We start from the raw sequence: 15,142 nt of genomic DNA, 5'->3' as shown, positions 1-15,142 counted from the left end.
TCGGACTTGTTGTGGACAGTGATCAATTGCGTCTTAAAATTAAATCGATTCGTGACGTATACAGACAGGAAATCGCAAAAATCAATAGGAGCAAAAAAAGTGGAGCTGGTACTGATTCTTTATATAAACCAAAACTTATTTGGTTTAATCGAGCCAATACCTTTTTGAATGAAGTTACCTCAACACGTGAATCGTCGTCAAATTTGGTAAGTTTTATTTTTATTATACATTTTACTATACATTTTTCGTTAATTTTTATCCATCTTGTATATATGGTATTTAATTACTAAATTAATAATGTCTTTCCCAAACTGAGTGGTTATACTTGACTCTAAAATTGTAGCAATCTGATGTAAGCATATTGTAATAATTAGCATATTTTTTAATATACTTAGATTAGATCAGAATTTTAAAATTAAAATAAATATAGAAAATATAGTATAATAAATATATAGTATATATTTAACTCAAAAATGAAGAACTTACAAATATTTTATTTATATTATATTTATTATTAGGTAAGTATATTATAGACTTGCCAAATAATGAATACAATTAAATTAAATTATTAATATGTTTTAAATATTCGCAAATTAATGTATAAAATTAAGTTTCATGATTAATCTGTTATCCCACATTTTTGCCACTGCCATGGAACGGAACCCTCGTTGAAAAAAAAATCTGTGTATTTTTTTCTTATACTCTCAGCATCTTGTTTATAATTGTTGCTTCCTAATTGCGATGTTGATGCCAATCCACTTGTAAAATCACGCCACAACCCTGAAGTAACTGCGCCAGTGTTTAAATCTTCGGTGTCTACTGCATTAGATGGAAAATATGCTTTTGAATTTGTCATCCGTAGCCAATTATGTAGAGCACAAGCACTCCAAATAACTTTGTCCACGGTTGATGGTTGTAATTCTATTGGTCTTAAAAATACTCTAAATCGCCAAACTAATATTCCGAAAGCATTTTCGACTACGCGCCTGGCCCTTGATAACCTATAATTAAAAATTACTTCCTTATTGGATAATTTACGTTTGCTATAAGGTTTCATTAAATTTATTCTCAAAGGAAAAGCATCATCTCCTATTATTACATGTTCGTCAGGAAAACCTAGGGTATAATTTTCCATGGCTATATTTAATGTCGAGTCTCGAAATATGGCACTGTCACTTGCACGGCCATTTCCACCAATGTCTAAATAGCGGAAACAATAATTTGCATCTACCAGGGCAAATAAAATAACACTGAAGGTGCCTTTGTAATTGTAAAACGCTGAGCCGCTATTTATAGGTTTTTTAATTTGAACATGTTTTCCGTCAATTGATCCACAACACTTGGGGAAATTCCATCGTCTATCATATAATTCAGCAATTTTTGCCCATTCATCATTAGTGGTAGGTACCTACATAGAAATAAAAATACAATACAGTAAACATTGTGTTTATATAATTAAATATTTCAAGTATATTATACAGAATGTATAATAAGGATTTTCAATTATATTTATAATAATATTAATAACTATTTAATATTTTTATTGATTTTATTTTTGGAGTAGTAAAAGTGCTTCAATAATAAAAACCCAAATAATGTTTTAAAAAGGTGGTTTCTGGTAGCAAAGTAAATCTATATCTTACTTTGGGGGAGGGAGGGGGGTCAAAACTAAAAAATTGTCAGTAGTTTTAAAATTATATAATTATGTTTTTTTCTTAGTTTTTTTTATAATTATTTATTTATTATTTCAAAATTTCCCAATACAGACACTGAATAATCCTAACAATGGAAATTATGAAGAGCCTCAAAAACAGACTGATTCAACTGAAGTAAATAAATTACAAGAGACTACTTTTAATTCTTCGAGTAGTACGAATTTTTGTGGAGAACTTTCTTCTGAACAAGAAAAATCGCCGGAGAAAATGAAACCACCAAAATTTACACCACGTAAGAAGAAACGTTCTGATGAACCTCTTCTCGAAAATGCATTAGCTAGTTTGGATGAAATGGCTGGGAAAATAAAAAATGAAGACGCTTGTGATAAATTTGGAAAATATGTCTCTTCACAGTTACGCGAACTACCATTACGTCAAAGAATTCTCTTACAGCAGGAGATACAAACTGCTATTACTAATTCAATTCTACGCAATATTTCATCAGATGATAATCCAACACAGTTAATTCAACATCCATTTACATCACCAAATACAATTGTAACTTCAAACTCATCGAACATTTCTGAAGAAAGTCAAGCGGCTTCAACACATTCCGATTATAGTTCAACTGATGAAACAATCGATGTTATTAAAAAAGCTATGGAAAATACATTCGACGATTTTGTATTCGATTAAATCAAATATAGGTATAATAGATCGTACTACTGTATTCAATTCCTAATAATTTTTTATAATTTTACAATTAATATTATAATATTTTTTCAGTGTACTTAATAATAAACACAATAATAATATCTGATTTAATATAATCTAATAATTACCTAACATTGCTTTGATACTATTGATTTACAATTTAATTATGTTTTACTAACCTTTAAATATGATTTAAGAGCTTCTATTATCGCATCAAGAACTTCGGGCAAAAATTTTGAAATTGTACATGCTGGTACTCTGAACAAATATTGTAAAGACTTGAATGAATCTCCCGTTGCTAAAAAACGTAATGTTATCTCAAGTTTTAACTTGGCCGGTAGTGCCATTCGCATATTTGTATCTTGCTTTTGTATCATGCTTCTAGTGAGACACAAAAGATTTTCAAAGTTGTCTGTACTCATTCGCATTATGTTTCTATATGACAGTTGATCATCCACCGCCAACTCCTTAAGTAAGGTAGAAGAAGCTCCTAAATAATGTCTGTTAGAAATCCATTTTTTTACCCACAATCTCTTCTTAGTTTTTTTTCTTCTTTCAAGTTCAATTTTTATTGCGGTTCTCAGAAAATGTATACACGCCAAAACAAATTTGTTGTCCATGGCATAAACACAAATATATCACAAACTTATTATAGATGAAAAAACAAATTAAATCAAACAGCAGTGGGTACTTCACGATGACCAGTCATGAGGCTGTACTGACTACTGGTACTAGTGGTACTTTAACTACTAGTAACTACTAGTATTTGAATATCGTGTATATGAAATAACTATTTTACTATATACTAGTGAGATAGTAAGATAGTATGGTGTTTCACTAGTCGCTAGTAAACTAGCATCGTGTAAACTACGCATAAGTGTTTTCACGATCCGCAGGCACGCGACGCTAGGCCACGCCCATTATTCTTAGACGGCGGCCGGCTGTCGCGTCTACTCATCCGGGACTCGGGAGCAATATTTATTATTTTCTCAACCTTCAATCGTGACGGATCGCGTAAATTTAAAATTCGTAGACATAGGCGTGCGCACGGGTAGGGCTGATTGGGCTATAGCCCCACCTGAGCCTTTTTTTTATACTTGGGACCTAAGAAAGTAATAAGGTGTTATACGTGTTGTAACCACAGAATAATAATAATAATAATTATTCTGTGTTGTAACCGTAGAAAATTGATAAAAAAATAAATCAAAATCATAGATAATATTTAGTATTTACCATCAAAATGTGATAATTTGACCAGTATCATAGAATACCACGATTTAAGATAATATGGTGGCCCGACGAATCATGTAAAGTGTCTACCGAAATCACTATTAAAAACAGCTGGAAAATTCTCCACTAGCGCTTGAATGTAATAGTGACTATTATACCTTATAAGCATATAACAATATGTTTAATCTTTATCTTAAACGATTACCTATTGGCTATTGGTTATCTACTGATTACTATTTATCATTTTTAATATTTGTGCATGCTTTATCATCTGTTATCACTATTCCGTTTATTTTATCGTTTTAAATGGATACGTTTTATTTACCTAAAATAAGTTTTATATATTATTATCTAATAAGGTTGCTATAATAACAATGTTAATATGTTATTATACCATCTACGTATTACGTTTACGTACTGTTAAGTTGTGAATGTGATTTCTACTCTGTGTTCTTATTAATAGGTACCTAACTAATAATTATTAAAAAGTTGTTTCTTGTTTCTAACGTGTGTCTTGTGTACAAGTTATAACGCACTTTTTTCAATATGTCTTTTCAAAATGATGAAGAATATTGTCCATGTGGTAGATTGAAAGCTAAATTCAATAACGTAAACTGGCGACGTCACATAACAACATGCCGGATCAAAAAAGCAAAATTAAATAATAAATCCATTAAGTCGTTTTTTTCTAATAAATCTTCTTTGCTGGGTTCTGGATCTTCTTCTAGTATTAGTATTTCAAATAATGTTGAGAAAATCGATATAGCTTTGGTTCATAATGCTAATGCTTCCAACAATGAATCAGTATTATCAGGTAAAAATTGATTTTTATGAATGGTTATAGACTATAGTGCTTAATGCTTATTGCTTATTAAACAAATATGTCTTCAAATATAGACGATGAAGTTGAATTAGACAATCAATATAATATTGAACAAACATATAAAGAGCACATTTCTATGGAGATAATTGCTAGTAATAGTATTTCAGATGTTGAGCAAATCGCTATGGTTGGGGTTGATAATACTAATATTTCAAATAATGTATCAGTACTACCAGGTAAAAATTGATTTTTATTAATGGTTATAGTTAAATACTGGATTTATATGCATTTTAAATTGTAAAACAAACATGCACTAAAAAAAAATCAAAATATGCAAAAAAAAAAAAAATTCATAATAATATCCAAAATAAAATATACATTTTTATTACATTTTTATAATTGATTTTAAGGTACATTGTAAAAAATATTTTTTTGTTAAAACATGCACTATGTAGTATTAAATTTTGATATTTAATCAATCAATTAATGATTTGTGGACAATCATTGACTGCATGTATATGATGTTAAAAATAGCAACATGCATTTTATGCAAAATCTGGTCTTTAGTTATAGTTGTAGTTATAGTTATAGTTCTTAATGCTTATTGCCTATTGCTTATTACACAAATATATCTTCAAATATAGATGATTTAGTCAAATTAAACAACCAATGTAATATTGAGCAAACATGTAAAGAGCACATTTCTATGGTGATGGGTGCTAGTAGTAATAGTATTTCAGATAATGCTGTTGAGCAAATTGCTATGGCTGTGGTTGATAATGCTAAAGCTTCAGATAATGTATCAATATTACCAGGTAAAAATTGATATGATTGATTTATTTTTGATTTATAAGTCGTTATAGTGCTTAATGCTTATTGCTTATTATATAAATATAGGTGATACGGTTGAATTTGAACATACAATTATTGATCCAAAAGATCCATCAATTGATCCACCAAAAAATAGATTTGAATTTAAAAATAGAATTATTTGTGGTCCATATCAACCCATTATTACCTTCCCAAGAACATTAAGCGGTAATCAATATCGTGGGTTTCTTTCGCGTTATTATAATAATTATAAGTGGATAGAATATTCTCCAATTAAAGATGCTGCATTCTGTTTTCCATGTAGAATGTTCAAAGGTAATTCTTTGAACAATAGCCAACTAGATCATGCATTTTCCATTAGAGGTTTTAGACATTGGAAGAATGCAACAACAGCATTCAACAACCACCAGAATTCAAAAGCTCATAATTATAGTACTATATCAATGTCCAAATTTCTTGATGGGAACCCAATAGATGTTATTATTGATGAAAACAAAAAATTAGAACTTAGTCAACGGGAGTGCGAACGCCTAAAAAATAGGGATTTCTTTAAAAGACTAATTGATATAACTATACTATTAGCAAAATCAGGTAAACCTTTTCGGGGACATGACGAAAGTATTAATAGCTTTAATCAAGGAATGTTCAAAGAGATATCCAAACTATTAATTAAGTATGATCCAATATTTAAAAATCATATGGATTCTAGTCCTCGGAACGCTCTGTACTCCAGCAATCGAATTCAAAATGATATTATTATGGCTCTTTATAACTACTTTAAGAGAAAATTGGCATTACTTTTGCAAAATAAAAAAATATCAATAATAGCTGATGAAACCAGTGATGTAGGGCATCATCAACAGATGTCTATAGTTATTAGGTATTTTGATTCAATTTTAAACAAACCAGTTGAACATTTTGTGTGTTTGCAAAGACTTACAACCGTTGATGCCCAGTCTATATTCAACAGCTTAAATTATGTATTAGTTAATAAACTATCCTTAAATTGGTCATCTGTTGTTGGTGTATGCTTCGATGGTGCAGCTACTATGTCTGGGTTTAATAATAGAGTTCAAGCAAAATGTAAAGCAAAAAATAATTCTATAATGTACATTCACTGCTATGCCCACTGTTTAAATTTAGTTTTAGTTGATTCCGTAGGTAGAAAGAACCGTGTAGTATTTGATTTTTTTGGAACTGTACAGCTTATTTTTGCTTTCATTGAAAGTAGTTGTGTTAGGCATGCTATACTTGAAAAAATTGCTAAACAAATAAATGTAAAACTTGTAACGCTAAAATCAATATCTAACACAAGATGGGCTTGTCGATCTGAAGCTATATCCGCTATTAAATTTAATTATTCAGCTTTGGTTAAGGCGCTTCAAGAAATTTGTGATTCAATCAGACTCTCTGATGTAAGCGCTAAAGCTCGTGGATTAATTTTTCAAATGAAATCTTTTAATTTTATATTCGCCCTGAATATGCTGGAGCCTATTTTTTCAGTTATATTAAAAGTTAGTACAAATTTATAAAGCAAAGAACTTGATCTTCTAACAGCTGTTAATTTGATAAAATCTTTAAAACTAACAATATGTCAATATAGGTCTGATGATGAAGAATATGAAAAAATATACTACAATGTTATTAAAATGTGTGATGAAAATAATATTGACATTCCCAACGTCAAGAAACGAAAAATATCTAAAAAGGTTGATGACAACCATGAACATCAATATTTTGAGGAAACTAAAAAAGATGAAATGAAACATTCTTGTTTTTATTTTGCACTTGACCAAATTATATCTGGATTAAACGTTCGATTCAACCAAGAAAGTCTTAAACTAATCGAAGGGGTTGGAAATTTGGTTAATCTCGAGACTACAAATGAAGATATTTTATATTTTAAAACTTTATTTGATATTAATGTTAATGAAATAAAATCTGAAATAAAATTATTAAAAAACATGGATAACACTGAAACATTAAAAGGAACATCAACTAAAGAAGTTTATATGTGGATAAAATGGCTCAACGAGAGAGATCGGTCAACTATTTTTAAAAATGTTTTAATTGTTCTTAAGTCATTCGTTATTATTCCTGTTACAAGTTGTAGCTGTGAACGGGCCTTTTCTAAACTAAGTATTATTAAAACCAAGCTTCGATCCACAATAAACCAAGAACGATTGGATGCTCTTTTATATATATTTATTGAACAAGAAGAAACCGGGAACATCAACTATGATGAGGTCATTGAAGAATTTAAACTTTTGATTGAAGGAAATCGTAGAATTATTTTATAAAGTATAATAATTACATTTTTTGATTTGACATTTTTTATTTTTTTTAATTGCGTGTTATGTAAGTATTTATGTTAATTGACAATTTTTAATATTATATAATATTATGTTTTGAACGTTTGAATTGTTTTATTAAACTATATTTGGTCAAAATTTAAAATCAATATTGATGAATAATTGTAAGTGTGAAATAATGAAAAATTATTGCTTACATTTTCCAGTCACTAACAATATAAGGGTCACTTCAAAGTTTGTATTGAAAATTTAAAAAAAAAATTTTTTGTGTGACCAAGACAAGGGGGTGAGGTGGGTGGTCAAATTGAATTTTAGCCATACCTGACTCAGAAGTCTGCGCACGCCTATGTTCGTAGATACACTTAAATTCTGCTGCAATATTTGTAATGTCTGCGCATATTTACAAATCAACTATTAATTAGAATTACTGTTTACCCCATTTACACACACTATTATACACATTATAGAAAATAATGACATTTCACGTTTTCACATCAATACAGTTGACCGTTGCGGTGTTGATTTTATACATTAGCCACCTAAATATTATTTGTAATGTACTAACACTAAGTGCGCTCGCTACTCTCTCACAGCAATCACAACTTTTTATTAACCAACATTTCTGTTAAGTGTTAAGTACTTTTGTGTACTAATACATGAAGCACAAAATATTTTATACAACATAAGTAAATTACTTGATTTATAGTGTATTATAATAATATATATAGTAAAAGTATTTTAACGTTATTAACTTACAAGTTTATTATTTACGGCATCAATACTGTTTTCACCATCTTTTGCTACGTATGGGCATTTTATTTCTACAATAGCTTGATCCCCAACTAAACCATCTACAATAAATAAAAATATTATAATATACATTTTCTAATTTATATAGGTACTAAATAAAATAAAAACTAAATGGATTTACGACATACTTAATAAAAAAATTAAAAATTAACCTGGACTCGCTGCTAAATATGGAAAACTAATATCTACAACAAGACTACTTCATTGAACATCAAGATTAATGATTTCCTCCAGTTTCTTCTTAGCTTTATGTTCCATATTATGTCCATAGGTCATTTGTTTTGATGTTATTGGGGGTTTATTGAGTATACTGTGAACTATAGTTTTACAGCTGGTATTTTGTCGCATTTTGCAAATTTCGCCAAACCGCGAAGCTGTCAAACTAATTTTACGTTCTTGAAACCAGTTAGGATTCAAGTTTTGATCTCTCGTATTAACCTCTATTTGTTTTAAGTCAACTGTACGCAGGTATTGAATAAATTCATTTTTCTTTTTTTTCTAGTTCATCTTCATCTAATGTATCTATAAGAGGTTCAGCTAACCCATAATGGTTGTCAGGACCTCCTGATCGCGCACTAACAATTTTCTTCCTATAGTTATTTTGGCTATTATATAATTTTCGTCTGTTAATAGTGTTTAACCTTATTCGATCCGTGTTTTTTATAAACCTTTTACCAACCGTTCCTGAAATGTATGTAATACATATAAATATATATGAGTATAAAATCTATTTTGACTTATATTAATGGAAATAAAAATACGAAAATAAAAATAAAAATAAAATAGTAATAAACTAAAAAACTATTGAATAATATAAAATATGTTAATATATAATATATTTAAATACTATTACATTAGTACAATCGGATAATAATTCTAACTGTATCTATACTAGACTAAAATTCATTATTTTTTTATGTATTGTGCGTAAGTAGGTTCTAGAATTAAATGAAATAATAGTTGCTTTTAATCTGGTTGAATAATTATTATTTTGAGAAAAATTAATTCTTTTTCCGCCAACGTATTTATTGATAATTGAGTTAAATTGTTCGCATATATTATTATCAAGATCTTCAATTAAACTATACTCCGTTCCAAAAGAGAAGACACCGGTTTTGCGCAGCTCGAATGACGAGCGTAGCAACGCTTTACCACAATTTTCCCCACTACCATACGCCGATGATCATTTCCGAACTTTACCGACTATTGTCGATGTGTATACACCGAATTACAAAGAATGAAATCAATGCCGTACAACAAAATTAAACAAATACAAGTTACTGCGTAATAACAGTGGCGTCCGCAGGGGGGTGGCTAACGGGCTGAAGCCCCCCCCCATTGCCATATTATTGTTTTTTTTTTTTATATTTACCTCGATTTAATATAGTTTCTTAAATCGTGTGTTTACCTATTTATTGCAAACAATGCAAACAATGCAGACCATATTGTCCTAAACTGACTAAACTCCTAAGGTTCATAGATAATATTTTTATACATCCCATAGTCAGTAAACACGATTGAAGATACTATTTTTAGCCGTGCCACAGTCTATATAAATCTATAATCTATGATAAACATTGAACTGATGTTAGCAACACTATCCGTCTATCCAAACATCGTTATTCCGATGCCCGAGTTATATATAAATTATATACAATCTTATAATATAATATAATATAGCTTTATAGAAATATTTTTGGTTATATAATTTTTTTTGCACAGTAATCCCAAGGTTTATAGATTATAAACCTTGCAGCAATCCGTTGTTTTTGAATCGTTTTGAAGTGTAAGTTGTATAGTTAATACCATTTCATTTTTTAAATTTCTTATTATGTCAGAAAAAAGGACAAGTTTATTTTCGATTTTCAGTTCGAAGAAAAAAAAAACTGTAAGTAATGTAATTTATATATTTAAACAATTAAACAAATATGAACTTTTATTATAACAATTATAGGATGATTGCATTAATTCTGTATCTACTGCTGAAGATAATAATAATGATTCTAAATCTATGTCTAATCATGTGGTACACAACACATCTACAGATTCTACATCTACCTCTATTAATTTGGTATGTATTAATAATTTGATTGTTAATTGTTAAATATTATTTATTATAATGTACGATTACTACCTATGACTTCTTCATTAAATAGTAAGTAAATCATACATTGATTATGACAGGTTATTTTTAACCTGTAATGCTTAGTTACAGTGGTAAAATTAATAATGCTACTTATGCAAATACACAAATATATTTATAGATATATAGCCATATAGGTAGATAAGATTAGGCTTATGTATTATGTATCATATTATGATAACATTTAATTAATATTCATTTAATTATTGGCTTATTGTATTATTGCTATAAATATTAATGGGTTACTGCTTATTAGTTTTTTTTTTTTTTTAATAGTACATTGTTGCTATAATTACCAAACTATTTAAATAAATACAGTTAATACTCAATATAATTTCTTATTTCCTTACAATATCTTGAATTACTATTAAATTATTCTTGATATTTGCTTTTAGTCTTCAGAAATTTATACAAATGATATTGCTTGCTTTTTATCAAACCAAAGACTGAAACAATCTGAAATTGCTAAATGCTTAAAGCTTGCTTGGGTACCTCTACCTAATTTTGCATTTCCAGAGAAGATAGAAGGAAAGCAAAAAAGAAAGTTTCAGTACAAATATTTAACAACATTTCCTTGGCTAGCCTATAGTCATCAAAAAGAAGGCGCATACTGTAAACAATGTATATTGTTTGCATTTTCTGGTGGTGGAATAGCAAATCAGGTAAATAATGCATGAAACTTTTACTTAATAACTATGGTTCTTAACACTATCAGTTACCATTTTTTTTTTATATAGTTATTTAGATAATCTTCATTTAAAATATTAAAATAATAAATAAAGCTTGTTCAATAAATATGGTAATTTAGAAAATTAAATATTAAAACGTACAACATATTATACTATATTTCAGCGTTTGGGAAAATTGGTTACTGAACCCATGGTGAAATTTAAAGATGCCATTAATGAATTCAAAAACCATGAAAAAAAGGAATACCATCTTCTGTCAGTACAAAGAGCAAATGACTTTTTAATAAATTATGAAAGTGGAGGTAATAAAGCTGTTGACGTTCTTCTTGATAAACGTAAACAACAAGTAATTGAAAGCAATAGAAAGAGGATTGTACCAATTATAAAAACAATTCTATTTTGTGCAAGAAATAATTTGCCATTACGTGGGCATAGAGAATCTGGTTTGTTGTCATCAAGTGAAATTAGAAGTAGTTGTTTGAATGGCGAACAAGGAGTTTTCCGTGCACTTCTTTCGTTTCGAGTTGAATCTGGTGATACAGCACTTCTGAACCACATTGAAACTTCACCAAAAAATTGTACAATGATCAGCTCTAGAATACAGAATGAAATAATAGTTGCGGTTGGAGATGTGATAGTAGGAAAAATAGTAGAACGAATCAAAAAATGTATATTTTTTTCAATACTGGTGGATGAAACGACAGATATTAGTACAATTGAACAAATGACTGTGTGTATAAGATATGTAGATACATCTTGCTGGATTATACGAGAAGATTTTGTAGGTTTTGTTGAAATGAACTCAACAACAGGTTTAGCAATAAAAAATTCAATTTTAGATAAGCTTAAAGATATTGGTTTAAGTATAAATAACCTCAGAGGCCAAGGATATGATGGTGGTGCAAATATGTCGGGGAAAAATAATGGTGCTCAAGCTCTAATTCAAAATGACCAACCACTTGCTTTCTACACACATTGTTTCAGCCATTCATTAAATCTTTGTCTGTCTAAAGCTTGTAATGTTCCATCTATTAAAAATATGTTGGGAATTGTGTCTTGCGTTGCTACTTTTTTTTAGTGCATCTGCAAAAAGAGCTGATAAACTAAAGTCAGTTATTGAAGCGGACACAACTAGTAATTCTGAACAAAGTAAAAAAATGAAATTAAAAAAACTTTGTGAAACTCGGTGGGTGGAACGTCATGATGCTCTAATAACATTTAAGAGTTTATACATATACTTAGTTCATGCACTTGAAGATCTACAGAATGATACTAATCTTGAAACTTCGTGCAAAGCCACATTGTACTTAAATTCTATTATGAAAAGTGATTTTTTAGTGTCACTTGAAGTCACTGTTACTGGTTTTTCATATACATTGCAACTTAGTATATCACTGCAAAGTAAGCAGCAAGATTTGTCAAAGGCATTGTCTGATATAATGGTGATTCGATGCGCATTAGAGGAACTTCGAGAAAATGCAGATGTTAACTTTAAAAAAATGTTTAAAGATATCGTTGAATTTGCAGCAAAATTTGATGTCGAAATAAGTATGCCACGAGTTTGTGGACGACAAACTCATCGAGTCAATATAAATGTAACCGATCCAGAAACATATTTTAAAATTTCAGTGTATTTGCCATTTCTTGATTATATAATTCAAGCTTTGCATACACGATTTGATGATAGACTATCTGATGTTATGCCTCTGGAAGGACTGATTCCATCAAATTTTAGTTTATATGATGATGACTCTATTTTAAAGGCAGCTATGCATTATGATAAAGATCTTACATATAGTGATAGTTCATGTCTTAGAGCTGAACTACATATGTGGAGATGTCAGTGGTATAATAATGATGACAAACCACAATCAGTTATTGATACACTACCTCACTGTACAAATCTATTACCAAACATCCAGGTGCTGTTAAGACTGTTTGCCACTTTGCCAATTACTTCTGCTACACCAGAAAGAACATTTTCAACATTGAAACGTTTGAAATCCTATTTAAGATCAACCATGACAGAAGAACGTCTTAATGGATTAGCTTTAGCAAATATAAATAAAAAAGAAAATCTAACTGAATTGGAAGTTATACAACAATTTTCAAAAACATCACCGAAGCGACTACAATATTAGCAGACTGGACCAAATAAAAATATATTTTATTGCTCATTACTTTTGTTATTATATTTTTTGTTAGTTCTTTTTTCATACATTTCTTTCTTGTATATTTTATGCTTAATTTAATTAAGAAATATAAAAGCACTTTATTATTCAAACTTATAAACCAGTGACAACTGAGTAATAATTTATTTTCAAGCCCCCCCCCCCCATTGAAAAATCCTGCGTACGCCACTGCGTAATAATAATCGGTTTCCCAAATAATTATGTCTGAATTATGCTTAGTCCTATATAAATAGCTGTACTTAAAAAAAAATTAATTTTATTAGCAAACATAATACTTATTAATAAGTCCATAATAAAAAATACGGAATTTATTATAGATTAAATTAGGTATATCTGTATGATAAATATAAAATACACAAATATTGAAATAATAATGTACAAACGAGTAACTATATAATGTATAAAAAATAAAAATATTGTCAATAGTAAAAAATCAGTCACATAAAGTATACAAATTAAATATTTACACATAAATTAAAAAATAAAAAATCAGTCACATAAACTGATTTTTTTTTTACTATTGACAATTTTTATTTTTTAATTTATGTGTAAATATTTAATTTGTATATTTTGTGACTGAAGTTTTTTTACTATTGACAATTTTTTATTTTTGTGTAAATATTTAATTTGTATATTTTATGTGACTGATTTTTTTTTTACTATTGACAATTTTTTATTTTTGTGTAAATATTTAATTTGTAAAAAATTGTCAATAGTAAAAATCAGGTCCATATAAACTACTCAAATCATTTACACGAAAATAAAATTGTCAAAAGTAAAAATCAGTCACAAAATACAAATTAAATATTTACACAAAAATAAAAATTGTCAATAGTAAAAATCAGTCACAAAATATACAAATTAAATATTTACACAAAAATAAAAAAACATTAAAAATCAGAAAAATCAGAATCATCTTCGTCATCAGAATTGCCGATAGTTAGTACAACTCTCTGTTGTTCTGCAATCAGTTCATCAATCAAATTGTCCATGTCCCAAAACTTGTCTTCTGCTTTCGTGGTGTGGCTGATAAAGTTTTTCCACATCTCAACAGTAACTTTTACAGTACCTTCGATTAGAAGATTATGTACGTCGGCTAGTTTAAAAGTTTTGTTGTTGGCTTTTACGTGATCTTTGACGACAGACCAAGCTAATTCTATAGAATTTAGCTCACAGTGGTAGGGAGGTAAACGTAAGACTACTTTGTTTTGCTCCTTAACCATTTCGTCAATCACATAGGTTGAATACAAAGGTTTCAATCGTTTTATCACTTCTAATAACTCCGGAATTATCATCGAGTTATCGATTACCTCCCCTTTACTTGTGAGCCAATTGATGATGTCTGCCTTTCGCCATTGCGTAGTTGGACATTTCTCTTTTTTCACTGAGTGATAAGGAGCGTTGTCCATCACAATCACACAATTTTCCTTGAGGCTCGGCAAAACACCTTCCAACCAATCACGAAAAGAATCCCCATTCATCTCGTCGTGATAGTCTTGGGTGTTTTTTTTTGGATTCGAAACATAGAAGCCCACCTGGAACAAATCCGTCTTCGGACCCTATGTGAACTACTATGAGTCGCTTCCCTTTACCTGTGGGATTGACTGCACCTGTTGATAATCCCTGGGAAAAAGCGTCTTGGCTAGATTGTACAGTATTGTCACTCCATATTCCAGTGGCGGTTTTGGCAATAATTTTCTGAGGAGGCGACAAATAATTTCACATAAGAGACCTGTGGGGGGG

General features: G+C 29.3%; 4 protein-coding genes and 1 pseudogene across 4 annotated transcripts; 2 read left to right on the top strand and 3 right to left on the bottom strand.

The window, feature by feature from the left end:
* Nucleotides 1–593: 593 nt before the first annotated feature.
* LOC112597434 (protein ALP1-like) lies at nucleotides 594–3,230 on the bottom strand. Its single transcript, XM_025343479.1, has 2 exons — nucleotides 2,549–3,230; nucleotides 594–1,408 (listed from the first exon to the last, which is right to left on the bottom strand). Exons 1-2 carry the CDS (start codon nucleotides 2,987–2,989, stop codon nucleotides 620–622), a joined length of 1,230 nt encoding a protein of 409 aa, XP_025199264.1. The 5' UTR covers nucleotides 2,990–3,230; the 3' UTR covers nucleotides 594–619.
* Nucleotides 3,231–4,145: 915 nt separating this feature from the next.
* LOC112597433 (zinc finger MYM-type protein 1-like) lies at nucleotides 4,146–6,785 on the top strand. Its single transcript, XM_025343477.1, has 5 exons — nucleotides 4,146–4,208; nucleotides 4,278–4,413; nucleotides 4,497–4,658; nucleotides 5,067–5,237; nucleotides 5,320–6,785. The coding sequence occupies exons 1-5, from the start codon at nucleotides 4,146–4,148 to the stop codon at nucleotides 6,783–6,785; spliced, it is 1,998 nt and encodes a 665-aa protein (XP_025199262.1).
* Nucleotides 6,786–8,312: 1,527 nt separating this feature from the next.
* Nucleotides 8,313–8,921, bottom strand: LOC112597432 (annotated as a pseudogene).
* A 691-nt stretch (nucleotides 8,922–9,612) lies between these two features.
* LOC112597431 (52 kDa repressor of the inhibitor of the protein kinase-like) lies at nucleotides 9,613–13,348 on the top strand. Its single transcript, XM_025343476.1, has 5 exons — nucleotides 9,613–9,651; nucleotides 10,330–10,446; nucleotides 10,914–11,180; nucleotides 11,371–12,212; nucleotides 12,286–13,348. The coding sequence occupies exons 1-5, from the start codon at nucleotides 9,613–9,615 to the stop codon at nucleotides 13,346–13,348; spliced, it is 2,328 nt and encodes a 775-aa protein (XP_025199261.1).
* Nucleotides 13,349–14,289: 941 nt separating this feature from the next.
* LOC112597429 lies at nucleotides 14,290–14,880 on the bottom strand. Its single transcript, XM_025343475.1, has one exon. It carries the CDS (start codon nucleotides 14,878–14,880, stop codon nucleotides 14,290–14,292), a length of 591 nt encoding a protein of 196 aa, XP_025199260.1.
* Nucleotides 14,881–15,142: the final 262 nt, after the last annotated feature.

Source organism: Melanaphis sacchari, unplaced genomic scaffold (assembly GCF_002803265.2).
Source record: "Melanaphis sacchari strain LSU unplaced genomic scaffold, SCAv2.0 Contig417_pilon_pilon, whole genome shotgun sequence".
NCBI classification, from domain to species: domain Eukaryota; kingdom Metazoa; phylum Arthropoda; class Insecta; order Hemiptera; family Aphididae; genus Melanaphis; species Melanaphis sacchari.
The sequence above is the reverse complement of the archived record's forward strand: the minus strand, read 5'-3'. Positions and strand labels throughout refer to the sequence as shown.

Coding starts and splice junctions, on each gene's coding strand:
- LOC112597434 (XM_025343479.1), bottom strand. CDS start 2,989: ATGGACAACAAATTTGTTTTGGCGTGTATACATTTTCTGAGAACCGCA. Junction 1,409..2,548: donor CTCTTAAATCATATTTAAAG/GTTAGTAAAACA, acceptor ATTTCTATGTAG/GTACCTACCACTAATGATGA.
- LOC112597433 (XM_025343477.1), top strand. CDS start 4,146: ATGTCTTTTCAAAATGATGAAGAATATTGTCCATGTGGTAGATTGAAA. Junction 4,209..4,277: donor TGAAAGCTAAATTCAATAAC/GTAAACTGGCGA, acceptor AAATCCATTAAG/TCGTTTTTTTCTAATAAATC. Junction 4,659..5,066: donor TAATGTATCAGTACTACCAG/GTAAAAATTGAT, acceptor CTTCAAATATAG/ATGATTTAGTCAAATTAAAC.
- LOC112597431 (XM_025343476.1), top strand. CDS start 9,613: ATGAAATCAATGCCGTACAACAAAATTAAACAAATACAA. Junction 10,447..10,913: donor CATCTACCTCTATTAATTTG/GTATGTATTAAT, acceptor ATTTGCTTTTAG/TCTTCAGAAATTTATACAAA. Junction 12,213..12,285: donor CATTCATTAAATCTTTGTCT/GTCTAAAGCTTG, acceptor ACTTTTTTTTAG/TGCATCTGCAAAAAGAGCTG.
- LOC112597429 (XM_025343475.1), bottom strand. CDS start 14,880: ATGAATGGGGATTCTTTTCGTGATTGGTTGGAAGGTGTTTTGCCGAGC.